The sequence below is a fragment of the Pan troglodytes genome, chromosome 15, assembly GCF_028858775.2.
Source record: "Pan troglodytes isolate AG18354 chromosome 15, NHGRI_mPanTro3-v2.0_pri, whole genome shotgun sequence".
NCBI lineage: Eukaryota > Metazoa > Chordata > Mammalia > Primates > Hominidae > Pan > Pan troglodytes.
Window position 1 is genome coordinate 20,795,086 of NC_072413.2, and position 27,318 is coordinate 20,822,403.

A 27,318-nucleotide genomic window follows, 5' to 3' on the forward strand; every position below is an offset into this window, starting at 1 on the left:
AATTCTTATTATTGTTGCCTCCACTGTTCTGCTTTCTGTGATTCTTATCCATCATGAGAAGGGCTGACTTGGAAGAATTCAGAGCAGTGAAGAGAAATCCCAGAGAGTGTCTGCCAACACTCAAAAAGACTTTGAACTTGACGTCAGAATAGGAATAGGCTTGCCACTCTCACCAGGCTCCCAAGAAGAGTCATTGGGCAGGCTGGATGGCTAGAAAAAGAAGATTCCTGTCTGATGCCCAAAGGCAGCTAGAAGGCATCCTGGCTTCAGGAACAGTGCCATCACCTGGCTGCCCTCACAAAGAGGTCATCCAACATTGTGAAACCATGACTATGAGTGAAAGGCAAGAGAAAATAAGGGAATCTGAAACCATGTGTATATGCCACTTCCTCTGCATCACGGGACACCAGAGACAGGCAACGAAGAGAATGTTACTTCTATCATATAACATATTCTCGATTCGGAAGGTGCCACAGCCTTGAGAAAGTCCTCATTACACCATCTTGAAAGCTCTCAGGGATGATATAGGTAGGGTCCAAATAAGAAAATGGACTCAAGGAAATCCAAATTGTGATCTTCACTTTGAACAATTAAGATTTTAAACAGAAAATTAGAATCGTTGAATTTGAAAGCCAGAAAGGATCTTAAAAACAAAGTAGGAATCCCCTCATTCAGTTTAAATGTTCACTAAATATTGAATGAGTAAGTGATCACCCAGCCTCAATTCAAATATTTTCAATGACAATTCTTGTTTCAAAAAATCTGTCCTATACCAAATCAAAATTTGCCTCCCATAACTTCATATCTTTATATTTGTTATGCCTTCCAGAGCAACGCAGACTAAGTTCACCTTCGCATATTCAAATATTTAAAGATAGCTATCCTGTATAACCATTCCTCATGACTGTCTAATAAATTTTAAACTCCTTGAGAGAAGCATCCAAGTTCAATATATTTTCCTGTACCATACAATTCTTAATAGAGTGACTAATCTGTAGCGGGTAGTCAGCAAATGTGAGTTGAATACATGAATTAATATCTATGTGTCCGCCTGACCAACAGTTCTACTCAGGTGTCTCAAAGGCACTTCAGCTCAACTCCAAGACTTAAATCAAGATCTTCCTTGCAAATATGGCCCTAGCCTAAGATTCCCTATCTGAAGGAATAACACCATCATTTCAAACCCATCCACTGCTCTCCATCCACTGCCACCAGCCAGGTCAAAACTACCATTTTCTTCTTTGGATTGTTTCTATAGCCTTTTGAGTAAGTTAGCCGGCCTCTGGTACTATTCAGTATCTCCTCCCCACAGCAACCAGAGTGATCTCTCCAAAATACAAATATAATCACGTCATGCCCCTGATTAAAAATCCTTCAGTAACTTCCCATTGCAGATAGGCAAATGACCAAAATCCCTAAAAGTCCTCTAAGACCTTGCACAGTCTGACTCCTCACCTCCTCTGCCATACCTCTCACTCTTCTCTCCCTCATTTTCCAAACATGCCTTCTTCCAGCTATTAAATACTTGGATGTACCGGGTGCCTTCCCACCCAAGGGTCTTTGCAACACTTCTCCCACTCCTCATCCCCTGTTTAACTCCTATTGAAAGGAGTTAAACAAAAAAGATCAAAGCCTACGCATCTGCTTTTCAGAGGCATCTTGAGATCTCCTGACGAGTTCAGGTTGTTTATTCTTTAATGCTTTCATATATCAGTTTGTAATATTTTATTAATTTGATTATGCCTATTTTCTCATGAGTCTGTAAGCTCTGGAGATCAAGGACTATATCTGCATTTGCTTATTCAACCTGACAAATCGTATAAACATATCTGTGTGAATAAATGAATGAATTTCCCACATTCTGGGACTTCCCAGAATTTGATCATCATCACAGACTCTGGGTTGCAGTGGGGCCTCAAGCCTTGCCATATTCTCACTTTTTAGGGGTCTCGGAGACTCCAGTGTCATCCTGAGCTGGAGTCCAAGGCTTCTTAGAAACCACTGATTTCTACTCATTCTGTCTGGCATACTCAAGAGCCCATTCTTGGGCACACAGGACAACTGAACAGGATTGGAGGGTCCTCCATAGGTCTGAGCCAGCTCCCACATAGGGACCCTGAACAGGTAAGTAAAACCTGCCCAGAGAGTCTAGCTAGACATGAAGAAATCAGAGGGGCCCAAAATGATTATTATTTTCTCAGTGACTACTGGCTGGGCTTATGATGATCCCTCTTGGTGTTTTTCATTTTGCATGGCTATTTTCAGTAGCTGTATCATTAAAATACACAAGTCTATAATTATGGGGATGCATATCCTCATCCCTCAAATATGTACTGAGCACGCACAATATTCCTGGTCCTGTGCCACACGCTCGGTTACAAAGGCAGCCAAAGCTCAATTCCTGTCCTCAAGGTGCTCTTCCTAGTGGAAGAAACAGACATGAAAATAGAAACTTACTGACAGAGAAAGGAGCAAACAGAACACAGAGAAGGAAGTGATGGCCTAGAGATGGGGAGGGCTTCTCAGAGGAGGTGACACGGGCTCATAACAGAAAAGGCACTTGTTTCCCCGAGGTAAGGTGTGCTTGCAGGTTGCTTAAGATGACCTAGGAGGGAAGATGAGCATCCTCAACAGTTACACACAAACACACTCACCTTGGTCTCTGATGCTTGCAGTGAAAATAAATAACTGAAAACAGGCCCAGCGTGCTGGCTCATGCCTGTAATCCCAACACTTTTTTTCTTTGTTTGTTTGTTTGTTTGTTTGTTTGTTTTTAATCCCAACACTTTGAGATGCCAATATGGGAGGATTGCTTGGGCCCAGGAGTTCAAGACCAGCCTGGGCGACAAAGCAAGACCCCATCTCTATTAAAATAAAAAGAAAACATAAAATATTGAAAAACAGCCAAAAATATGCTGCAAACCACCATGGCACATGCATACCTATGTAACAAACCTGCACAGTCTGCACGTGTATCCTGGAACTTAAAGTAAATTTAAAAATTTTAAATTAAAAAAATGAAACTAAATAAACTGAAATTTTATGGAAAAACACAAAACCCCAGACTAGACACAATCAGTTTCTTTTTGTGGGAAAGTAAATTTATATCAAAGCTTTCATAGGGGTTCTATAACCACAGAATGTAGTTAATTCCCTGCCAAGTAAAACTAGATACTTCCAAAATGCTGCTATTGTACACACCGCAGAACAGAGAAGCCAAAATGGTAGTGGTATGGGTTGGGAAGATAAAGAATTAAGAAAAGTAAAGAGGAAGGGGAGAGGAAAAGGAGAATATTATTTCCTTGAATGATGATCACTCCTTTTATTAATAACTTTCTGTTCTTATTAAAGAGATGTCCCAAACCTCTGGGCTTTCCCAGAATTTGGTACCACTGGTGCACTGACCTATCCTCATCCTGCCAATGTGAGGAAACCCAGAGAGACTAGCAAAATGCCCTGCAGAGCAGCAACCACGCCAGTGGGGCTGGCTGTGAACTTTCACTTTGATGTGTTCTTTGATTTCATTTGGTGTGAAATATTGAGATTTCTCCTCAGATATCCCAGCGCCTTGTAGCTGCACTGGATCTATAAATCTTTATCTGGGCTAGATTGAACCATTTTCATTTATGGAGTTGTTTTTAATCAGAGCAAGAGTAAAACTTTTGCCCTGTACAAAAGATTCAGCTGTAAACTGAGCCTTTCTGCTTCTCCTCTGAAGTTGTGTCTCTTCTGAGAGCTCTGGAATAAAACAGCTGCCATAGTCATCTCACCCTTCCGTATTTTCCTCTTTGTATTAGTCAGCTCTGCTATGGTAACGAACGGTGCCAGGACCTCAGTGGCTTACAGCAATGAACATTTACTTTTTGTTCCCACTTTTACTACCAATTGGCTGCTGAGCTCTGCTCCCTGTGTCTTCCCATTCCAGAGCCCAAGATGAAAGATAAGCCACTATTTGGGACACACTTTTTTTTTCTGACAGGATCTCACTCTGTTGCCGAGAGGCTAAAGTGCAATGGTGCGATCTCAGCTCACTGCAGCCTCAACCTCCTGGGCTCAAGCGATTCTCCCACCTCAGCCTCCCAAGTAGCTGGGACTACAGGTGTGCATGCCACCATACCTGGCTAATTTTTTATTTTATTTTATTTTATTTTGTAGAGATGGGGTTTTGCCATGTTGCCCAGGCCAGTCTCGAACTCCTGGGCTCAAGCAGTCTAGCTGCCTTAACCACCCAAAGTACTGAGATTATAGGCATGAGCCACCACGCCCCTCCACACTGTTTTTATGACAGAAGAAAAAGAACAAGAGAAATGCTAGCAGAAACTCCAGATACTTCTTAAAACTTCTGCTCAGACACAGCAGACATTATGTCCACTCACATTCATCGGCCAAAGCCCTTCCATGGTCAAGCACAAGATCAACTAGTCAGGGACTCACACCTTTCCCGCAGAAGGCACTGCAAGACACATAGCAATGGGTAGGAAGCAATAACCCTTTCTCATGGAAAGAAGGATCAAATACTTCAGAATAATAATTATAACCCACCATACCCTTTAACTCCACCCATGTAATTTGTCTCCATCCTGGGGAGTTTCTCCTGCTGTCAACTAAAAAGGAATTTAAAATGATTTTTTTTCTTCTTAGAATTCTTCTGGAGCAACATTTGCCCAATTATTCTTCAGAATGTCACCATCCCTCAAGATGTTAACAGTGGTTGCACAATTTAAAAGAATTCCACCATCAGATAATTTTGGCAAATGCTACATATTAATAGCCTCCTCTTAATATTTACAACTCTTATTACCATATTAAATGCTCTGAGAACCCCTGCTGTAAAGATACCTATTTAACGTGGGCTTGGAATCACAGAATTCTTTTTGTAATGGCACAGCCATTAAGACTCACGAAATTCTATAGGCAAATACTGTCCTAAAGGATTACGCAGGATTCAGTCAGATAGATTCCTGCTGTTTCCTCATTTCTGTGCATCCAGACTGAAGGATACCTAATGACATTGAGAGGAGCTATGCATAAGGCCAATGGGTCTGTACAGGCCTCAAAAAGAAGGCTTGCATTTTTTGCTAAGATCAAACTCAATGTCAGAAACCTGAAAATGCTATTCAGATACTACTCTTTGTCTACTGAATTAAGTATAAACACTTCAGACTGTCTTTTGTTCCTTCCTTTCTTTCTGCAACAAATGTATCTTGAGTCCTACTAGGTGCCAAGTACTGTGCCAGGCATTGAGTACATGGTATGAGCAAAACAGACATGCACCCTGCCCTGTGGACTTACCAGTTTAAAACAAGAGGAGACAGACAGAAGACAGGCATATGAGTAAATAGCCAGTGATCATACAACCTCCCAGTGGTTAGCTACACCGTTGGCCACCCATTCCTCCTTGAAATGCTTTCCACACTTAGCTTCTGAGATGCCACTCTTGGCTGATTTTCCTCTTCATCACTGGCTTCTCCTTCTCAGTCCCCCTTGCTGGCTCTTCCTCCACTCTACAGCTTCTAAATACTAAAGCAGCCAGGGTCCTTGCCTGGGTCTATCTTCTCTTCTCTATCTCTCCCTAGATGATCTCATTCACCCTCGTAGCATTAATTTCACATATGTGCCCATGACTCCCAAATGTATATCTCCAGTGCAAAACTCTCCTCTGAGGATATAATCTTCCCCCAATTGAACCACCTTAGCACTTACCACTCTTGAGTTATTTCACGTGTTTTCTCTTTTGCCATGATTGTTTGCACACTTCCTTCATCCTCTTCCTAACTTATAAACCCCTCGAGGCAGGGATCCTTGGTCTGTTTCATCTTCAGTTTCCGTAGTGCATTGCAGAGTAACTGTTTAATATATGATTATTGAATTTAATGTTTGAACTGAATTTCTGCTTTAGGGATCATTGAGACACAGATGTAATGAAAGGGAATATTTTATTTAAAGGAATAATGCCTCATCCTTCTGTATTTCCAAATGAACAACCTCAAATGAGAGAACACAGCTACATACATTAACATGAGGTGAATACTTAAGTTTAAAAATGCTAAATCAAGGCAGTATCATCCCTTGTGGTCACAGCAGCTGCTGCAAAGATTTTATAAATTGCCTACATTCCCGCACCCCATCTGGCGATGCTGGTGTGTTACAGCCATGGATGACTTACTCTTCACAATAGCCTTCACTTGGCTCTATTCCCTACTTTAAAATAAAAAGACAAAAAGAAGGTGTCAAAGGGCTTGCCTAAAGTGCTCCCACCCAACAAGAGTACAATTCAACCACATAATGCTGCCTCCTCAGCATTTAGAGGATTAGATTCAGGGCCAAAGGGGAGGTCAGAAGAGGAAGGCCCCCTGGATTGCAGAAAGGTGTTTCACCATCCGTTCTAATAATAGCATGTGGCAGCTGCACTTCTGGTCCTTCCTCTGCATTTTAATCCCATTATTTTCTAAGCCTCTCCCAAGGCCTCCTTTACCAGACAAAATCAGCCACGGTTTCATATGCCCTTAGAAGAAAAGAGGACTGATAGAACCTAAGTATCAACTAGAGAAAAGCCAAGAGCTTTTCGTGCTGGATGATCCGTCTGAGTCCGGGTTCCTGATTGCCACACAGGGAGGCCCTGACTATAGTGTGGACGTTGGTTCCTTTGCATAGCTCCCTCTTGTGTATACACAGAGGCTGCTTTTTCTCATCTTGTTTGCCCTGAAACATTTTTTGACTTAGCCTCCACACACGTGAAACTTAGAGTTTAACCTGTCAAAATCAGAGGGAAATTGACTGAATTGCATCTCTTTCATGAAAACAAACATTTTCCAACTGCCATGGCATTTTAGACTGTATTTTCCCTTTCTGCTAGTGTTGCTTCCCTATTGCATTTCCCTGGATAAACATCTAGTTTGTGCCATAATATTTATTAACAAGGAGTCCTCTGGGCAGATGGTGGCATTAGGAATTTCTGCTTGGCATTTGGTATGCTGTCCAGCTGAGTCCCCAACCATGTTGTGAGTCAATGCGAGCACAGCAGGTTTCAATAAAGGCAACAGTTATCTGAGCAGGCTACAGCCGTGACTCTCAGCTCAGCCTCTGGGTCACCAATCTGGGACGTGAGCTGGCACCTCGTTAAAAAAGGTATTCTGACAGAGAGATGGCTGTCAGTGGACTCTTCCAAAAATTCTCTTTCCCTGGGTTCTTCTAGTCCATCTCCTTGGCATGTGCCATTCCCTATGCATCTTTTGTTAGACTACATCTCTGGTTTCTCACCACAGCCTGGACACTGCTGATGGGCTAGATTGATACCGTATGCTTTGTCATGCACCGTGATCCCACTCACAATGTTATTCCAGTGGGATAGATGCTGAGATGGTTCACCATGCAAGAGGAATCGTGCTGCACGTAGTATTTTCTTTGCCCTCCTTTGGTAACTTCGCAAGTTCCCACAGTCACTACTCAGTTATGCACATGTGCTAACTCAGGCTCAGACTACTTTGCGATTAGAGCCCTGCCAATTGGATAGCTTGTATTTCTATTCAATAATCTTTTCATTCACTCATACTAAACATTCGTTCCATAGCTCAATGTTAAGAGCCCTTTAACTTGTCATATACATGATGACTATAACAGCACTCGCATTCTAAGCTAGGCTTTAACACAGCGCTACAGTGGTGATTATAGAACAGCCACTCTGAACTGCGGCTTCTCTAGCTGTGGTGAATGTCATAAAGAAAGTGTATTTACTCTAGTCCTTGCCCTTTTACCAGTCCCCACACACTACCAAACTCAATATAAACCCCACATAACCAGCAAGAATATCTGAGGTGTGCCGGTTATGGCAATGGGACAGCAGCAGACGCACAGTGGGTGAGGTTCCCGGGACATGACCAGGACACTGGTTTATAGTGGCCCAAGCTGCTGTAAGTCTAAGATCCCCCTCAAATACTGTACTCACTTTCCCACTTGATGGTTTAGGAACTCTTTTCTAGCCCCCAAAGCTACATTCTGAGCCACTTTTTTTTTAAACCTACACAGCTGCCTTCCCAAAAGTATCCTGCAGTAATTCCATGTTCCTCCTCCATTGTTTCCTCGTTAGCTCTGACTCCATGTTCTGGCAATCTTTCAGCCTCATTCCTTTTTCCTCCCAATCTGTAATAAAACTAAGCAAAAGGTAGTAGGTATATTAGCTCAAGAATTGGGATGTACCTGTGGAACTGTTGCGTGATGCAAGTTTTTGTCAATGACTATGGGAGCCCCTGGCACGGAGGGCCGGGCCCACCACCCCTCTCCCAAGGGAAAGAGGACAAGTCCCCATCCATCTGTCTTCTCCCCTCCTCTGGCATCATAGACCCACCCCAGTAGATAGGGTCATCTCACTGTCTCCCATTGGAGGTGGAGTGGGGGAGGGTCTCACTCCCAGAGATGCTCCTACAGCTTTCTCCTCTCCCTTGGATTGAAGGATGAAGGGTAGTTATTTGCTTCCCCATAGGAGATGAAGCAGGGAGTTTCCCTAGGGTTCTGGGAGGGCCCACCCTTGTCACCACCCTGTGGTGCCCCAGGGGTAATCGGCCAACTGAAGGAATGTAAGATCTATATAATAAAATCTTAATTCCACGGAAGTATGCTTCCAGCCACAAAATTTAAGCTCTCTATAGACACTAAACACTCTACATTTCCATAAGTCCCACCACCAAAGGAGAAGAAAACAGCATTTATATTCTCTCTAACACTGAGCTATCCCCTCAGCCTACTCCCAACCAAGAATCTTGAGCAAAATGCTTTGCTCCATTTCAGAGGAGGAAAGTGGGAAATGTTTTTTCCTGTGTGCAGAGACTACTACAAAGAGGGAGGGGCTCCTGTTCAGGCCCATTTAAACTAATTTTCCATCTGCTCCCAATCCAGGTTTTTCCAGTTTTACCTCTTTATTGGGATATTGTTGAATGGAAGTACATAATTACCATTGTTTTATTTTTTATAAATGGGCTTCTACAAACAAAAACACAGGATTAGTCTATTATTAGCATGAAAACCTGTGCCGTGGCTTCTCCAAGTTCTACCTGAGGACCAGCACACCCCCACTGTCTTCCAGCGAGCAGAACAAATCAAAGAGGATTTCCAGAGACAGCAATAACTTTACATTCCACCCACTGCTCTCCCTGGGGCAGCAAATCTTCACTGTGAAATCTGCAATTCCAGGAGAGCAGAAAGCAATCTCTCTCCCTCCAAAAACAAGTTGCCATTTCAGGGAACTGGACACATTTTCACTCCTAATGGTAGGTCTCCTTGGATTACTATGGTCTGCCATGAGCCTGGGAATTGTAAGACAAAAACAGAGGAAGGAAGGAAGGAAGAAAGGAAGGGAGGGAGGGAGGGAGGGAGGGAGGGAAAAAGAATGCAAAGTTGAAATATAGCAAGAACCCATTACTCTATGAGTCCAGGGCGCTACAGGCTGGGTTCCATCTCACACACACACACAGTGATGTCCCAATGTAAGGAAACCCAGCTAGTGGGCTCCCCGGCTGAATTCTACCTCTCAGAAGGGAGCTGGATAGGACAAAATTTCTATCTGAAAGGTCAGGGCAGGATTAGGAGGAGAAACCAAGAACACAGACTTAGCCCATTTCAACTAGCACAGAAGGACCCAGAACGCCAGGTATGATAGCACCTAGCAAATATTTACTAAGCACCCACTAAGTGCCCAGCACTGTTGAAAGAGATCAAGGGAACAGGGAGATGGTTGGTGCTGACCTAAGTTTGTAAGAAGTGAGCAATCACCAGGCAGCAAAGGTGTTGGGGGTCCGCGCTGGTCATAGAGAAAGGACAAGGAGCAGAAGACTGGCCGACCCCAATGCCACAGCAGGCCCTATGGTCACAGGTGACACCTCTTCCTTGTCCCCTCAGTACAGCAGTGTATAAGCCTTTACTGTCCTACAATTCTTCTTTTTGTTACACAGAGGCTTTCAACCCTGGCTGCACATCAGAATTATCTAAGGAAGTTATTAAAATCCTGTTGCCCAAAACCCACCCCAGACTAATGAAATCAGACTCCGTGGGGGTGGCACCAAGGCTTCAGTAGTTCTTAAAACTCCCCCGGTGGTCCCAGTGTGGGGCCAAGATTGAAAACCATTGCATGGAGGTAATTGTCCTAATTACCTCTCCAGCCTTTCTCTGCCTCTACATTCCTCTTATCTAAGCTGTTCTATTGCCTTTTTATTTTTAGTTTGCTCTACTTTGTCCTTTCAGTAGATAATTCTATAATACTCCATTAAACCTTTTTTCATGCTTTAACTTTGTTTTTTCTCATTTAATTTTCATTGCCCACTCTACTTACTCCCTCTTCCCATTATGTTTGTTTTGTTTTGTGTTTTCTTTAATTCAGCATCAACATTTGCAGGGCACTTGATATGGACAGAGTACGACAGCAGGCACTTAACTGCTGCTAAAAATTACTTTTAACGCAGTAATATTTTTTGTTAGATCCTGTGCCGTGGCTACAGGCTCTTGTCTTATGGAAGATTGGCACTTTGGCTTCTTCCTTGGAAGGAGCTGCATTGCTGTATAAATTTAAGATCCAAAATAAGTATATTACAATAAAAAATAAAAGAAAACCATCCACAAATATGAGGGAAAGAAGCATTAACAGCAGTCTGAAGCTAAATATCAACATCACCGCTGCCAAGCTATTGGCCTCATTGTAGGGGGAAGACGCTGCCATGTGCAGCAAAAAGAGAAAGGGCGCAGACTGCATGCACAGCTAACGAGGCTGTTCTCTGAGGACAGGGCATTTGCTGATTTAGACTCATTTCCTCAAGGTCCTCAAGCAAGCCCAAGAGTACATAGGCCAGTCGCTGAGACACTGAAAGTTGAGATGTGGAAGAAAGGGCCAACAGACTGTCCCAGAAGCAGAATGCTTCAGTCCTCCAGGGAAGCTTTGGGGGAGATCTGCCCTCGTGTCCTCCTACAGCTCAGCTGAGAGCAGCCCTGGAGCCTCAGAACCACAGGCCCTGTAGTTCCCTGGGTCTGGCAAACCCCTGGGAGACCAAATCCCTGTCCTCCCCACAGAGCCAGCCCAGCACTGAGAACACCATACAAGCCAGAGGATGCTTGCCAAATAGATGCATGAACGAACGAATGAATGAATGAATGACTCCTCTGATGAAGATGTCCCAGGGAGAGTTTGTGGGAATACGGAAAAGGAGGGTGGTCCCCACGCTGGTACCCCAGTCCTTGATACTCTGATGTGGCTTTTTAATTTCTCTGTCTTCCTTTTACCTTGATGCATTTATTATCTATCAATCTATTTGTTTATTTATTTACTTTAGGAATCAAGCCAGACACCTTGTTGGAGGAACAAGAGCTAGAGACATTTGTTCCTTTTAGAAGAAGCAAAATTTTCCAGTGCCAACTGACAAGGAAGAAGATGAATAATTACACTATGTCCTGGTAAAGAGGACCCGAGACGGCTTCCTGATTTTCATACATCAACAAGGAGACGTCTATGACCCTGGTCTCCAGCACACCTTTCTTGGTAGAGTTGAGAATTCAACCAGCCAATTCTTCCTGGAGATTCTCAGAGCCACATTGAGAGAGCAGGGGACTTACAAGTGCTGCCCTATCCATGGTGACTCCCCTTGGCCTCTAGGTAAGTCACACACTGAAGCCTGCCCCTCCCACCTTCCACCCTGGTCAGCTAATCTAGGTTAGTGCAGGTCTAACCTAGATTACAAGGCGTGCTCGTGTGCATAATTTCATGACCACCAACAACCACATGGGGCAACGTTATCCCCATTTTATTGTCCAAGAAACCGAGGCCTGGTGTGGTAAGTGACTTGCAAGTAAGAGGAGGAGTGAGATGTAAACCCAGATTCCTGAATCTAAATTCAGTGGTCTGTACTGCAGCATAGCTGCCTCTTGAGAACTAGAGTGGGCAGTGTGGAAGTGGGAATTCCCAAGTTCCCAGGCCTCTTCCAGCTCAGTCTTCTATGTAAAATTTTTCTTTTCCAGGCTTGTCTGAGCAGAGGTAGAGTGACCCTGCCGCCTGTTCCTCAACAGTCTGTGCAAATTCAAAGAAATAGAGTGTGAATTCAAGGAACTCATTTGAAGAACAGGAAAAGCAACTCTCTCCTTGAGGTTATGGGGAAATGAAGGCTGAAACATGGATCAGAAGACTTGCTGAGGTCCCTTCCACCCTCAACTCTTCCATTCTGTTCCCAAATGAGGCCCAAAACACAGCTTTCTCCATCACTCTTTAATCTGTTGGTTGATTTGTCTGGTGCACCCAACCAGCACCGTGGCGCTGAAAATAAAATATTAATTACATCAACCTTACAGCCATCCATCGCTAGCCATCTGACGCTGATAGAAAGGCAGGAAGCACTCGTGGCAGTTTGCATATCAGGGTCAGCAGTTCCTTTCTTAACCCTCTTCTGTCTGGCAAGGCTAAGGGAGCAGACGTTCCTGTAATGACCTGGCCTGTCTTTAGAGCTGCAGCCCTAAGAGCTGGTTTTCTTCCTGTGGCTATGGTCTTGGCACTGAGCTCCTTTCTGCTCTTCTTTTGCTCTTGTGTGTAGCGGACCACAACATGCTTTCAGATCAGACATCCTGTGGGCAGAAGAAATTATTTCACTTCAATAAGAATTTTTGAAGACCAGTATGGGTTCAACGGGTGCTTTTGGGGGATTACACCAGAGATAAGTACAGACCAAATCACACGCGTGAGGCAGCATTTACAAATCATACAACACAATATGCAATAGCAGCTTCCGAGTTTCTGCAGAGGAAAGGCTAAGGACAGCAACCTGGTTGGAAGATGCCTCAGGAACTTGCCTTGAGGCTGTATTTTCATAGCACATAAGATTGGGAAAGACATCAAAGAATGGGAAACCTTCCATTCTGGAGAGATGGAGATTATGGGAGAGAATGGATAAAGCCCCCAAAAACACTCTTGCCTCTCCTACTAACTGTTCAAGTCTCAGGTATCATTATTTGTATGACAAAGAGAAAATTAACATCGTTAAGCAATGAGCCAAGTGTTTGCAAGTATAATTTCATTTATTTCTCACAGAAATCCTATGAGTTATCTTCTCCCATTTTACGGAGTATAAAAAAATTAGTTTTTTCTAGAAATCACATGGAGGGACAGACATCCCCTTGGCAGGACCAAGGAAGCTGTGGCCTAATTGCTGGCCTTGACACGAAGGAATGACTGAGCACAAAGAACACAGCCTGCACAGGGCCGGAGGAGGGTTGGGTCCGAGGGCAGAGCCCTGGTGGATGTTTCTGCCTTCCACCTGGGCACCCTGAGACAGGCCGTGTTCTTGTTGAAGTTCCATCTTGTCCTGCCACAGGCCCAGGCCAAGCTGACTGCTCCTGACCTGGTGAAGCACTAGCCACACTCTGCCCCAAGCTCCCGCCGCATCATCACCTGTCCTCTCCTGTACTGTCTTCTACCTCTGGCTTTGATTTATTGTTCATACCAGCTTTCTCTCTTAGTCAGGCCTAGAGGAAGGTTGTTTTTGGCCATTAACAATAAATTCGTAAAATTCCCTCTAACCGGTGGAAGATATAAATCACAGTCATAAACATAATACACATTCTTGGGACTTTTCAAAATGACTTCCTGAATAATTTGAGATAGTTCAACAATAATTTTCTAGAAAGACAGGCTTATTTGAGCCCTGCTAACTACTCTTTTGATATTAATACAGCTTTAAACCCTCTATACTTCTTTCTGCCTCAAGGCTTTTTTAATACATGTCCTCATTTGTTACATAGAATGTTATTTCCCTACCCATGCCCCATACCTGTTTCAGGCAGGGTCCAAGCAGGAGACAGGGCACTCTCGGAGTGATTAGAGAGAGTTTAATGAAAGGGACTTTTACAAAGCTGTGGACAGGTGTTATGGATTGAAATGTGTCCCCCAAGGGACACATTAACTCTCAGTACCTTAGAATGTGACCTTATTTGGAAATAGGGTCACTGCGGATGTAGTTACCTTAAATGAGTTCATACTGGAGTATGGTGAGCCCCTAATGCAATATGACTGGCATTCTATACGACAGCCAAGTGAAGACAAAGACACGCAGGGAGAGAAAACCATGAGACAGTGCAGGCGGAGACTGGAGTGATGCAGGTGCGAGCCAAGCCAAAGACCATCAGAGTTTCCAGCAAAACACCAAAATCTAGGAAGAGGTGAGGAAGGATTCCCCTACAGGTTTCAGAGGGTGCATGGCCCTGCTGACACCTTGATTTCAAACTTTCAGCTTCCAGAACTATGAAACAATACGTTTATATTGTTTTAACTACCCAGTTTGTGGTACTTTGTTAAGGCAGCTACAGGAAATTAATACAGAAGGGTTATGGGAAACCAAAAAGAAGGTGGTGAAACACCCAGGGCTGGCAACAAAGAACCGCTGCCATGCCAGGCCTGAAGCATGTAGGGGAGGAGCCTTTACTGAAACCTGCAGCTGTGGAAGAGGAGCTATAGCTTCCAGTGAAGGAAGGCACTCTCCTCCTTCCCTCCAGTCTCCTGAAGGTGTCTCCATTGGCCAAACCAAATGGGATGGAGAGCCGGTGGATGCTGCCAATTAAGGTCAGGCTCTTAGAGTAAGAAGTAGAGTGGATGTGCAGAGGCAAACAGACTCAGTCTCAACTGCAATGCCACTTCCTCTTCAGGGAAGCCTTCCCTGACCTCCTGACCAAACCTGGCCTCTGTAACATGCTCCCATAGTCCTTCTGCTTCTGCAGAATACTTATAGCTGCAATGGAGAGATAAATTATGCAAATTATTAAGTGATGACTGGCTCTCATGCTAGAACATAAGCTCCATGAAAGAAAACACTGTGTCTGCCATTCATCAACGGCAGACCCTGAATCCTCAGGGCCTGGCATATAGTAAGAATGACTAGGTTTTATAGGATGTGCCAAGAACTAAGCAGCCTGACAGAAAAAGGTCAAGTATTTAAGTCCAAACAGATTGACCTTGGCAACTTTCAAAGAGCTATAGACAGCAGACAGCATTATGTTCTGCTGGGGGACAGGGTTGCTGATGATATAATGTATAACATCAAAGAATGTGACCACCTTGAGTACTTGCTAATAGTCCTCTAAGAGCAGTAGGCAGGATGGACAGTTGTGCAAAGTGAGGCGAGGCAGAGGTGGGTGGGGAGAGCAACTACTATGGGGTCAAGAAACTTGAGCTGCTCCTATCTGAATTTTTTTCGGGGCAGTCTGTTCCCAGTCACACTGGGGAACTTAAGAAAGCTTTGAGTCTTTCCTCTACTAACCTGGGAATGTAAGTCCTGCATCCACCCTCCAATATGGAAGCCACCTTTGCGCTTGCCTTTTTGCTTACCAAGTGACTGTCCTCCCAGCTTCTGCTGCACTCTCTAGTTCCCATTATTAATTTACCTGTTTGATTTCAAAATTTCAAAGATTGACCTTTAAACTCAAAAGTGGAGGTCCCAAAAATCCTAACCTCCCCTCTTTTGAAGTCCACGTAAATCTAGCCCGTCATAAGTTGGGATGTAGTGGTGGTTTCTAAGTTTTTTACAATATTTTGCTTTGTGTAATTTAACACAGGTAACCTAAGAACCCTTCAGAAAAGAAGCTAGATGAGCTCAATAAAGATCAGGAAACTCTGGCTCACATTTGGAAGACGATGTTTCATTGGATTGCTCTTTAACACATGGGTAAATCACCCTTATCCAACTTTGCCCAGAGGGAGTTTGCAGTGAACACAACAATCATTACAACATCTTCAGTCTTTGTGCACATACTATTGATCTCCTCATTTGGTGGTTCTTTTGATTACAGCTGTAAATGCCAATAATTCTTCTTGGTATGAACTATGAACATCACCACATAGTGTCTAACATGTACAACTAACCTGAAACTGGAACAACAATATCAAATTTAACGTCTAGGGCAGGAAGCAGAAACCTTGTCACCAATTAAATAAGCTGCCTTAATCTCCTCTCAGTTGGCCTAACTTACCTGAACCGTACTATTGGTCTTGAAGGTGGCACTGTCATCCCATTAGCAGGCAGCAGGCCCTGCGAGCCTCCTGTGATCAGCTAGATTTCTCTGGGGAATGAAACAGCTGCTGATAGGGACTGACTTCCTCAGTCACAAGTGTTTCACAAGTGTGTTGGTTCAGAGGAGGGACCAGGCAGAAGGTGGTTGAGAGGCAGAGCTGCCCCTGAGTGAGCCATGCAGAGGATCTCCTCCCTCATCCATCTCTCCCTCTTCTGGGCAGGTAAGGCAGACCCCAGAACTTGGGCCAAGCAAGACTCAGCAGCAAAGAAACATCAAAGCTCCCAGGACCTTGTACTCATGGACTGTGCTCCTTACTCAATGACCTCAGCCCCCAGCCCTCACTGAGCCCCTCTCTTGTGTCTTTTCTCTCAGGAGTCATGTCAGCCATTGAGTTGGTGCCTGAACACCAAACAGTGACTGTGTCAATGGGGGTCCCTGCCACCCTCAGTTGCTCCATGAAAGGAGAAGCGATCGGTAACTACTATATCAACTGGTACAGGAAGACCCAAGGTAACACAATGACTTTCATATACCGAGAAAAGGACATCTATGGCCCTGGTTTCAAGGACAATTTCCAAGGTGACATTGATATTGCAAAGAACCTGGCTGTACTTAAGATCCTTGCACCATCAGAGAGAGATGAAGGGTCTTACTACTGTGCCTGTGACACCCACCCTGCTGCAGCTCTACTTCTGAGCAGCTCAAAAACCACTGACCAGGCGCGGTGGCTCACGCCTGTAATCCCAGCACTTTGGGAGGCCGAGGTAGGTGGATCACGAGGTCAGGAGATCGAGACCATCCTGGCTAACACGGTGAAACCCCGTCTCTACTAAAAATATTAAAAAAAAAAAAAAATTAGCTGGGCGTGGTGGTGGGCACCTGTAGCCCGAGCTACTCAGGAGGCTGAGGCAGGAGAATGGCGTGAACATGGGAGGCGGAGCTTGCAGTGAGCCGAGGTCGTGCCACTGCACTCCAGCCTGGGAGACAGAGCAAGAGTCCATCTCAAAGAAAAAAAAAAAAAAAAAAAAATTGCCATCCATGTAGAGCAGCAGTTCCAACAAGATCATGATTTTCTCTTGAATAAATAATTTAGGAAATAGGAACCAGAGAAAGCTAGTGTTCCTACCTTTCTTTCAGGCTCAGCCACTCAGCTTGCCCGTGCCCTCCCATGGTGCTCAGATAGGCAGCCCCCAGTGGGACAGAAGAGAGGAGAGATGGAGCCAAAGGAATGAACTGTAGCATCTACTGTGACAGTTTTCTTGGAGGCTCATAAAAGGTATGACCACAGAGCCACAGTGCTTAGAGTATAGCATAGATTAAGGAGGCACCTTACAATTTACAACTATGGGTGACATCCAGTTTTTCCCCAGCCACATGCCTCTGAATTTACATGTTCTAGAGGAAAAGGACTGGCAATGGGGGGAGGCTCCTCTCCCTCCTTCAGATCAAATATGTACACTACCTGTCATTTTGCCCAACATGGAAGGAAAGGCTGCATCTCTAGCATGCTCTATTGTTTTGATGATTACTGACTGGATATTTTGTTTTGCTTTGTTTTGTTTTCTTCATGAGACGGGGTCTTGCTGTGTCCCCCAGGCTAGAGTGCAGTGGCGTGATCATAGCTCACTGCAGCCTCGCACTCCTGGGCCCAAGCTGGATATGGTGTTTTGCTCTCCCTTTCTTCTCTATCTCTTTACTTCCACATGTGCTAGAAACAAAACGTTGAAAAATTGCTTCCACTGGCACTTCCTTATCCTTCTTTGGACAGCTCAATTTAACACTGCTCTTTTATCTTGAACAATGTGTTTTTCCAGATTTAGATGATTGACGGGGCTCTCTACTCCAAGGCTGAACCTGTGGCAGAAATCAGCCTTCCTTCTGTCCTCATCTAGAAAATCTACCACTTACGTTGTTAAATAACCTCATAAGAACTTGTGGTGATAGACATGGTCAGTGACTTGATTGCGGTGATAGTTTCACAGATGTACAGGCATATCAAATTCATCAGATTAGGCACTCTAAATGTGTACAGTTTATTTCACATCAAGTATACCTCAATACACTTGTAAAAATATTTGTTTAAACCCAAAATGGGTTTTTTAGGCTTCTTTGGACTACTTCAGGCAACGTCTACACAAAATGTTCTTCAACAAACCCCTCTAGTCAAATACCCTCTAGTCAAATATCTTCCACAGAAGTACAAAGAGGCTGACAGGGCTTGCCACACCTTATTTGGTTTCAGTCAGGGCTTTTCACTCTTTTGCCAAGTGTCTTCCCAATCCTCTCTCCTCTCATGATTCTGCCTGACCTTTCATATATATAATACATGTTATATATATATATGTTATAATGTGTCGTTGTTCCATGCATTTTAGTCATGACTGCCCCCATGAGCTCTTATCATTTATCTCCCCAAACAGCTATATTCTAAACCTTCAGAAAATCTCTCTTCTCTACTCTTCATCCCAAACTCACTCACTCTGACCTGATGCATGATCCCAACATAGGCCTGGAACCTGCCTTCTACCTTTCTGCCCCACCCCATTGGGCAGCTTCTTTGGTTGAATGGTCTGCAAGGCCCTGGATATTGGCTCTGCCCTTGGACAAAATCGGGTTCCCAAATCCCCATCCAGATACAGCACTCTGAGCTCCATGATCTTGGAAGGGGTTTGGACCCAGTCTTCCCCAGATGTATTTAAACAGAGGGCCTGTCATGATTCATCAAGCCCACTGCCAGCCACTCAGATCTAATTCTCCTTCTTTGAACAAATGATAGGCAAGAAGGTGGAGTGCATCTCCAACATGGAGAGGACACAATTATTCTCCCAGTTTGAAATCATGATTTGGAAAAAGAATGACATCTGGAAAACTGGTTATGCAGATGTCAAAGTTGTGGAGCCATGGTTTTATAATGCCTGCAAGATGGATTCCTAGTAAGACCCCCAGTGACTCCCTCTAACAGAGACTGGGAAGAGTGTCTCTAAGGAGAAGGAGGGGAAAAAATATCTGGACAAATCCATAAGACTGTATGTCTTCCGTATTAGTAACTAATATCTGTTGAGTGCTTACTGTGTGCCAGGCAGCATTCTAAGCACTTAACATGTGTTATATGATTAATCTTCACAACAACCTTAGTATTTACTTTCTATTCTTGTCCTCATTTTACAAATGAGAACCCCAAGGCACAGAAAACGTAAAATACTTGCCCAAAGTAGCATAGCTAGTAAGGGAGGGTGACAGATTTCAGACTCTTGATGCTGCACCAGAGGACACAGCATGTAATTTGGGGAGATGGGGGACCCATAGAGAAAGCCACCTTCAGGATGTGTCAGAACCAAGGGACAACAGGGGCTGTGCCCTCACCACCAAACCTGTTCCAACCATCTGTCAAAAAACCGGGACAACAGAACAATGGTCCCAAATGACCTCTCAAGTGTTTTCTAATTCTGAGATTTTGTGATCCTGACACAAGCTTCACACTGTCTTCTAAAATCATCTGCATCTCTTCATCTGTGAAATGGGGATAATAAGAGTTCTACCTTCACTGTGTTATAAAATATATAATTATAGAAAGTAAATAAATTGCATAGCATATAGTAGCTATTTAATAAATGTTACTTATTATAAGAAAAAGCAAACTGCAAGGAAGAATAATTAAGAAGAATGTGAACTAAATTACTGAGCACCAACAAAATGCAGCCACTTTACAGGTACGGACTCACTTATCCTATGACAACTCAGTGAGGTCATTATCATCCTTTCTGTTTTGCAAGTGAGGATACTGAGCCTCAGAGAGGCTGGACAGCTTGCTTACAGAAGCAGAGCCAGGGTCCGGATCTGACTTGAAGCCTGATTGTCCTGGCTGGGATACTGGGCCGGGAGATGCGGAATTTCCTAAAGAAATACCTTACCTATAGCAACATCTCAAGTAAAGGATGGCTGGGAACAGGTATGTGAAGTCTGGTCATCTTTGCTCATGCAAACATTGCTCTTGACTCCTTGGCCAGTTTCCAGAAGAAGGGATAGTAAGTGAGGTCTTCAACTCCTTCCCCCTGCCTCCTCTCCCCTGCTTTAAAACACCAATTGTAATTTCGGCTTCCAGGCTGTTCTCCCGAGATGGCTCACTCCCCTGACTGAAGGAAGACAGCTACTCCCCAGCCCATTGCCACTCACACTCCTGAGCACCACCCCTAGGTCAGCAGCTTTTCTCCCAGGGTACACCATGAGAAACATGAGAGACTGGCCCACATATTCCCTCCTTCTGATGCTTGTCAAAGGTAGTCTCTTGTTGGACTCCCTTAGATCCTCGGGGTGCTCATGGATTCACTGCCTTTTCCTCTCCTTTTCAGGGGCTTGCCTGGAGTGGAAACCATAGGGGTCCAAGGCCGGCATAATGAGAGCTAGAAAAATTCCCTGGGTTTCTGTCAGGTCCATAGAGTTGGTGACTTTACCACCCACATATATCTTTGCTGTCAAGCAAAGTGTGCAAGTTTGTCTCTTCCATTGTCATCGACTTATCACTTATACAGAGGCAGCAATGGGGCTTGAGATCTGACAACCACAATTCTCTGCATTCAAAAGTGAGCACACGGGTACCAGAAAACACTGCAGTGGATTAAGGTGCAGGAGCCACCGTGTAAAGAATAGAAATTAATTTCTAACTAAATGTCTCTGCTTTAGTTAGGGTCTTAGTCCACTGCAGTATCTTAAACAATACGTATTCAATGATAAATTTTCCATAATGACAAGGTGAACAAACTCAGAATCAAAGCTCCTTTCCTACTCTTCAATTCAACACATTACCCTAAAATATTAATTGAAATGATAGGATTATACAGCTTTATTTTTGTCAGAGCACTTTATTCATTCTTTCAGTAAATACCATCTCTCATATCTGCTTAATTTTTCTCCACAGCATTTATCACTATTTGGCATGCTACATATTTTACTTGTTTATATTTTGTTGTCTGGCTCTCCACTGGAATACAAGGTCCTTGATGGCAGAGATGAGTTTTTGTCTGCTTTGTTCACTGCTTTAACTCCAGCACTTAGAATAACTTTGGCCCATAACAGACACTCAATAAATGTATTAAATGAATGAGGGAATGAAATACATATGAGTGAGTGCTACGTACCCTGCACTGAGCTGGATGCCAGGGACACAGTGGTGCACAAGGCTGGTGCGGACTCTGCCCTCTGAGATGTTCTCTCCAAGCCTCATCTACCCACTAAAAAAATGCTACTGACCGTAACAAGAGTTGATTATAGAGTACTCTGGAACACCAAATAACTTACTCTTGGAGAGCAGACATCGAGGCTCCTAAGTGCATTGGATGTTAGCAGGGGCAAAATGAAGAAAATAGTAGGCTTTCTCTTTTCTCCACCTTTTCTCTTTTGAGTCCCAAGGGCCCCAGCCCTGAGTCTGAGGCTGTCAAAGAAAAAGCAAAACACTTCTGTTTTATTTCACAAAGGAATTTCGCAACCCTTCTCTCCAAACAGACTGGCTGGGGCATGCTATTTCACAATGAAAAGCCACGATAACACAGTTTCCTAAACAAAGGAGCGATTCCTAACTCCCTCTCACTTTATCACCACTGCCACCAAATGATTTTGGTATTCTTCAAGAATACAGAATCCACTGGGTCTTTTTGGGCTTTTTAGCAATTTACACATCCACAAACACATAGGTTTATGAGTGGTAACAGCGTACATTCCAGTGCATGAAACACTGCAGGGATTCTCTGAAGGCGTGCCCTGGATGCTACAAGGCTCCAAGGCAACAGTCAGCCAGTGGAACAGTGTGCCACCCAGCATGCTCGACTTGATAGAAAAAAGACCCAGTGACAGGGCAAAGGAAGTCAAGCCAACATGCAATTGCTTGTATTAATTTAAATAAAGCCAGGTTCTCAAACTCCATGTTTAAATAAGAAATCTAACAGTCATAAGTTTTCTTTTTACCTGCATGCATATGGGAGAATAGGGAAAGTTTAAATTATCTTTCTGGCTTAAGGACAAAATTGCATGAGTATTTATAACTTTCAGAAAAAGAAATGTCAGTCTAAATATATTACTAGGGCAACAAATTATTAAGAAAAAAAAACCCAAAGTACAGTCTTTTGGAAATTAAAGTTGCTTTCATAGAATATAGCAGCATTCGCTCAGTAACAATTCATTAAGTACCTCGTATGTGCCAGACGCTTTTCTAGACACAATGGAAGCACAGCTCTCAGAATCTCAGGAGCTTATATTTCAGTGGAAATAAACACAAAATAAAATAAGTAAAATATATGTCAGATGGAGATAATTGCCATGGAGAGGAGTAAAACAGGCGGGGAGAGAGAGAGTGTTGTCAGCAGGCTTGCAGAAATTACAATTTTAAATCAGGTTGTCAAGAAGGGATACAATGAGAAGGTGACATTTCAGCAAAGGCCTGCGTGTAGGCAGGGAGCCCAATATTTGGAGTGTGGATGTTTGCTGGACTCCCTCTGTTAGAAATAACATTTTCATGCACATTCTTAAGACATAATCATACCAGCTTTTCTGTAGGTTAGGGAGATAAGGAGTCATTTTTTCTTTCTTATCTTGCTAAGAGCTCTTTCACAAGTAGTTCACACTTTCATTTTTCAAAATCAAGCGATGAAATGCCATTAATTAGCACAACGTGTGTTGGGGAGTGGACGCGAGGGTTTGGCAAGGAAGCAGTCCTGAAAAGATCAAAACTTACAACATGAACAGGAAGATGACAGCACTGATTATTGACAAACGGAAAATGGGGCATGGCATTTTGAGCCCTTTGCCTTGATTCTCTCCCTAGTCACATGACCACATTCTGTGAACTGGTGAGTGTTTCTTCCCCAACCACAGGGATAAGAATACAAAGTGAGTGATGCATTTCTCTCACTGGTCCCCAGATGACTCCACTCTAGCAGCCCCGGAAAAGAACCTGCAGCCTCATCTATACCTGCAGGTTGATGTGCCTCCCAAAAACTGTCTCACTCAGTTGTGAAGCTGAAATCAATCATGTGTTCACCTCAGTGGGGTTCTTGGTTTTTCTTTTCTGGCTTCTCCAAAAAGCCAATCATAGAGAAACCTGAGGACTGTGGAGCCACTATGGAGAAGGCTGGAGTGCCTTTACCATCCCTAGCTCAGCTTTAGGGATTCACCCTCCAGGACCTCTGAGTGTGCTGGGATCACACGGCCTAAGGTAGGCCCTAGAGTCAGTTTCTGTCTTTACCTGCCACCTGACAGGAGTGAGAAGTTTTACTTAGAGGCAGTGAGAAGGGAAGTCAGCAGCCCCAGGGACAGTACGAAGGAGACACAGCCTGAGCGTGTGTTGTCAGAAGCTCTGTCACAGCGAAGGCCTCCTCGGGCATAAAGACCTCACTGTGTTTGCATAACACCTGTGTTATAATCGTGAGTGATCAATAAAGGATTAACTGCCTCAGTCGTCTAAGGAAATGAAGAAGGGTTTTATGCACCAAGTTCATAAATAAGGACACAGAAAAAAACCACGAAGGCCAGTGTAGCTGCCTCTGTACGTTGAAATTAGAGAACTGGTACAATAACAATAACCCACCTCTGTAGTAAGAATCAATGTAAAATCTTTGAGTTCATAGCTAGTCCATTTCTCAGCATCAAAACCATCATTTTGCTTTCTGTATGGAGGATGTCCACCCCCACATATGCACACTCAGAGTGTCAGAGCAATGAGAAACCAATTACCATCAGGCTCCACCTCTTTGGTTGAAGACGTAGAAACTGATGAATGAAGAAATTAAGTGACTTTTCCAACATCACACATGTAGTGCAGACAGGTAAAGTGATATACTGTACTTCTGTCTCTTTCCTCCAATATCCTAGAAGTCAAGGGCTAAGAAAAGACAGAAAGGGTAAACCATGTGATCATGCCAAAGTGAAAGAAAAATGGCAGTGGAGTGTTCTCCACATTCCAGACAACTACCTCCTGCCACCTTGTAGGTGGCAGTGCAGTCCAGGTAGATAAAGCGATATACAAAAATAAATAGCCTTAATCATTCACAAAAATATTAATGTGTGTCAAATTTAAAAACAATGAATTGCAAATTGCCCCTAACTTTGGCAAGATCCTTTCACCTACCTTAAAATGGACAAGTTTACAAATTTGGGCTATAAACTGCATATAAGTTTTTGTTGGTTTTTTTTCTTCCTTGAGACGGAGTATCACTCTTGTTGCCCAGGCTGGAGTGCAATGGCGCAATCTCAGCTCACTGCAACCTCCGCCTCCCAGGTTCAAGTGATTCTCCTGCCTCAGCCTCCCGAGTAGCTGGGATTACAGGCATGCACGACCACGCTCAGCTATTTTTTGTATTTTTAGTAGAGACGAGGTTTCACCACGTTGGCCAGGCTGGTCTCGAACTCCTGACCTCAGGTGATCCACCTGCCTTGGCCTTCCAAAGTGCTACGATTACAGATGTGAGCCACCGTGCCCGGACACATATGAGTTTTTATAAGTAAGTTCTTTTAGTAGTCAAAAAAGCATAGGCTCTGGAATCAGAGAAAAATAGAATCACAACCCCTCACTTCATAGTTCTGTGACCTTGAAAAATGTTACTTTAACTTTTCTAACCCTCTATTCCCTCATCCATAAAATAAGGATAATAATTGCATAGAGTTATTATAATGATCAAATTAAATAATTGCTAGTAAGTACCTGAGTGACTACAAAGCAGAGGTGCTCAATAATACTAACTCCATTCCTTTCAGCACCCGATGGTCTGCAGTAGAGTGGTTTCACCCTCTACTCCAGACAGAAGGAGACAGAAAAGACAGAAAAGCTAGAATGGGAGAGAACATGGCCAATGACCACTAGCATTTTTCCAAACCAAGAAATCTAAAGTGCCTATCAGCACATTTTTTATAAAAATACCTCCTCAGGAATGTTCTTCCCACACAACCTCTCTAAATTCTTTCCCTGCGCTAATGATAGTGAAGGTCCCAAAGGCAAGACCATCACTGGGAGGTTCTAGCTCCCCAACAAGAGATGATGCCCTCATTGCCCTTCATTTGCAGAGATGAAGGTGACACAGGTCAATGTCAGCTTCACCAATAGTAACAGGGAGAGTAATTTTTTTTTTTTTGAGACCGGGTCTCGCTCTATTGCCCAGGTCGGAGTGCAGAGGCATGACCATGGCTCATTGCAGCCTCAACCTCCCGGGCTGAAGTGATCCTCTCGCCTCAGCCTCCTAAGTAGCTGGGACTACAGGTGTGCAGCACCATGCCTGGGTCATTTTTTAATTTTTTGTAGAGACAAGGTCTTCCTATATTACTCAGGCTGGTCTTAAATTCTTGAGCTCAAGTGATGCCCCTGCCTCAGCCCCCCAGAGTGCCAGGATTACAGGCATGAGACCTCACGCCCTGCATGAATGAATTTTTTACATCAAACCTTCTCCAACAAACTTGGTTCAGATGTCTGAGACAAGAGTTGCACAAAGGAGTCTCAGTCTTCAGAAAGTGCAGCCTTACCCAGCTTTATGGATGCTCTAGGACACATTTAATTCATGCATCCATTTAGGAATAGAGATCTTCTCCCATCCTTAAAAGGGAACCTATAATATTAATTACTGACCTGTGATGAGTCAGCTGTCCATCCTCATTTGGCCCATGCTGTCTACATGAAGTTAGTTTTCACTGTAGTGCTTGGCCAAGAAAAACCAAGTTTTTCTAAATGAATTCCAAGGATAAATAGCCTAATTCCTGTTCTTTGGCTTCTTCCACTAAAGAATTATAGGGACCTGATCTAGGGAAACTGGGGGGGAAAGCCAGGGAATGAGAGCCACTGTCTTGCCAGAAATGCATGTTCTGATGGGGAAAGATAGTTCAGGATATCTGCGCCAAATCACACATTGGAAAGAAGCTTTCTGAGATCTGAGGAAACTTCCACCTGCTAAAAAGAGCTAGCAGTCTGCTGGAAAGAAAAAAATTCATTCAGGTGTCAGAACTCTTACTCTTCACTTTGTGTGTGACTGTAGACAAGTCAGTTAAACTCTTTGCACCTCAGATTCTCATCTGTACAGTAAAGAGTTCACATTAGATTGTCTCTAAGTTTCCTTCAGCGCTAACAAGCTGTGGGACATAGGAGATCAAATTTGAAAGATTCCTGAGATACAGGAGTATGGATTCCTGCAGCTGATTCCTTTATGTGACCCAGTAAGGATAAAATCGAAAAAAGGAACTAAACGAAATACACTCCTGATTAATCAAAGGGGATTGAAAGTCGTGGCTAACCTCACACCTACCTTGCATCACCTCCAGCTCACCTCCCTTGAGACACTCCTCCTCTTCTTTAATGCCTCATCATGATTCTCAAAAACTGTGATCACTCAAGGTTGAAGCTTTTAATCTCCCATGTATAAAAGGATATGCAAATAGAGTTCAGTTTCCTGTTGAGTCTCTGCCAAGGTCTTAGCCTGGCAGTTCTGGGAAAAGAGCCAAAGACCTCATATTTCTTGGCTGTTAACATTCTCCCATCTGTGCTCAAGTCAGCAGCCTAGGCTTCAGGCTGTGGTTTGTCTTTAGTCTTACACTTTCCCAAGTTTTCTGAAGGAACCCTTTAGAATGTTCCTGCAAGAAAGTAAGATAGAAGTGGCTCCCAAGAAACCAGACAGAGGATTATCTGGTTATATTTGGAGGCAGTAAGAAAAAGACCAGGAAGTCTATATTCCTATAGTATATAGCCACAGAATCCAATCTTGCAAGCTACTTGAAATGCTGATATTAATTAAGTCTTAGGCAGGGCTTTCAATAAGTCATCTGTGTCTCCAATATGGGATGTCCCACATCATGCATATGCACAGTGAAAAAAAGTGAGGTCCTTGGGTACAGTACAGCATTCAAAAATTAAAGATCTGAAAAACACAAGACATCTCAGTGTGCTTCCGGGCTGGAGGCTCTGCTAAACAACAGAAGCAGAGACCGGACTAATTGTCCCCCATGTCTCTTTGACTGAACTCACACAAAATAGAATCTACCATTTTTACTCAGTGCGGGGTACCCAGACTCAAGTTTACTGCAATGTTGTTACCAATATTCTAATGGAAAATTTTATATTCAGAGCTATGTTAAATTTGACCATTTATTGAACATGGAATTTCTACTTTTTCTGTAAGTGCCTTGTCTTACTTGTATTTCCCGGTATTTCCCTTCTAAAGCTAACTCCCCAAAGGGCTTTCCTGTATGTTCTCACTTCCATTACAAAGTCAATGTACAAGTTAATTTTTTAAATTTCTTTGGAAACCTTTATAAAGAGATTTCCTC

General features: G+C 43.5%; 1 long non-coding RNA gene and 1 gene segment (V, D, J or C); one reads left to right on the forward strand and one right to left on the reverse strand.

Moving 5' to 3' along the window:
* Positions 1 to 4,122: 4,122 nt before the first annotated feature.
* Positions 4,123 to 26,394, reverse strand: LOC104001968 (uncharacterized). 3 transcript variants are annotated; one of them, XR_673966.5, is made up of 5 exons: positions 26,301 to 26,394; positions 23,749 to 23,896; positions 22,559 to 22,730; positions 21,322 to 21,454; positions 4,123 to 12,591 (listed from the first exon to the last, which is right to left on the reverse strand). It is a non-coding gene; the product is annotated as an uncharacterized LOC104001968 (long non-coding RNA). The 3 variants fall into 3 exon arrangements; XR_673968.5 differs by lacking the exon at positions 23,749 to 23,896; XR_001709023.4 differs by lacking the exons at positions 22,559 to 22,730; positions 23,749 to 23,896.
* The window catches only part of LOC452780 (T cell receptor delta constant-like), a 43,998-nt gene continuing 32,853 nt past the window's right edge, over positions 16,174 to 27,318 (forward strand). The window contains 2 exon segments of the C gene segment in view: positions 16,174 to 16,246; positions 16,399 to 16,695. Of these exon segments, the coding sequence occupies positions 16,201 to 16,246; positions 16,399 to 16,695 (343 nt within the window).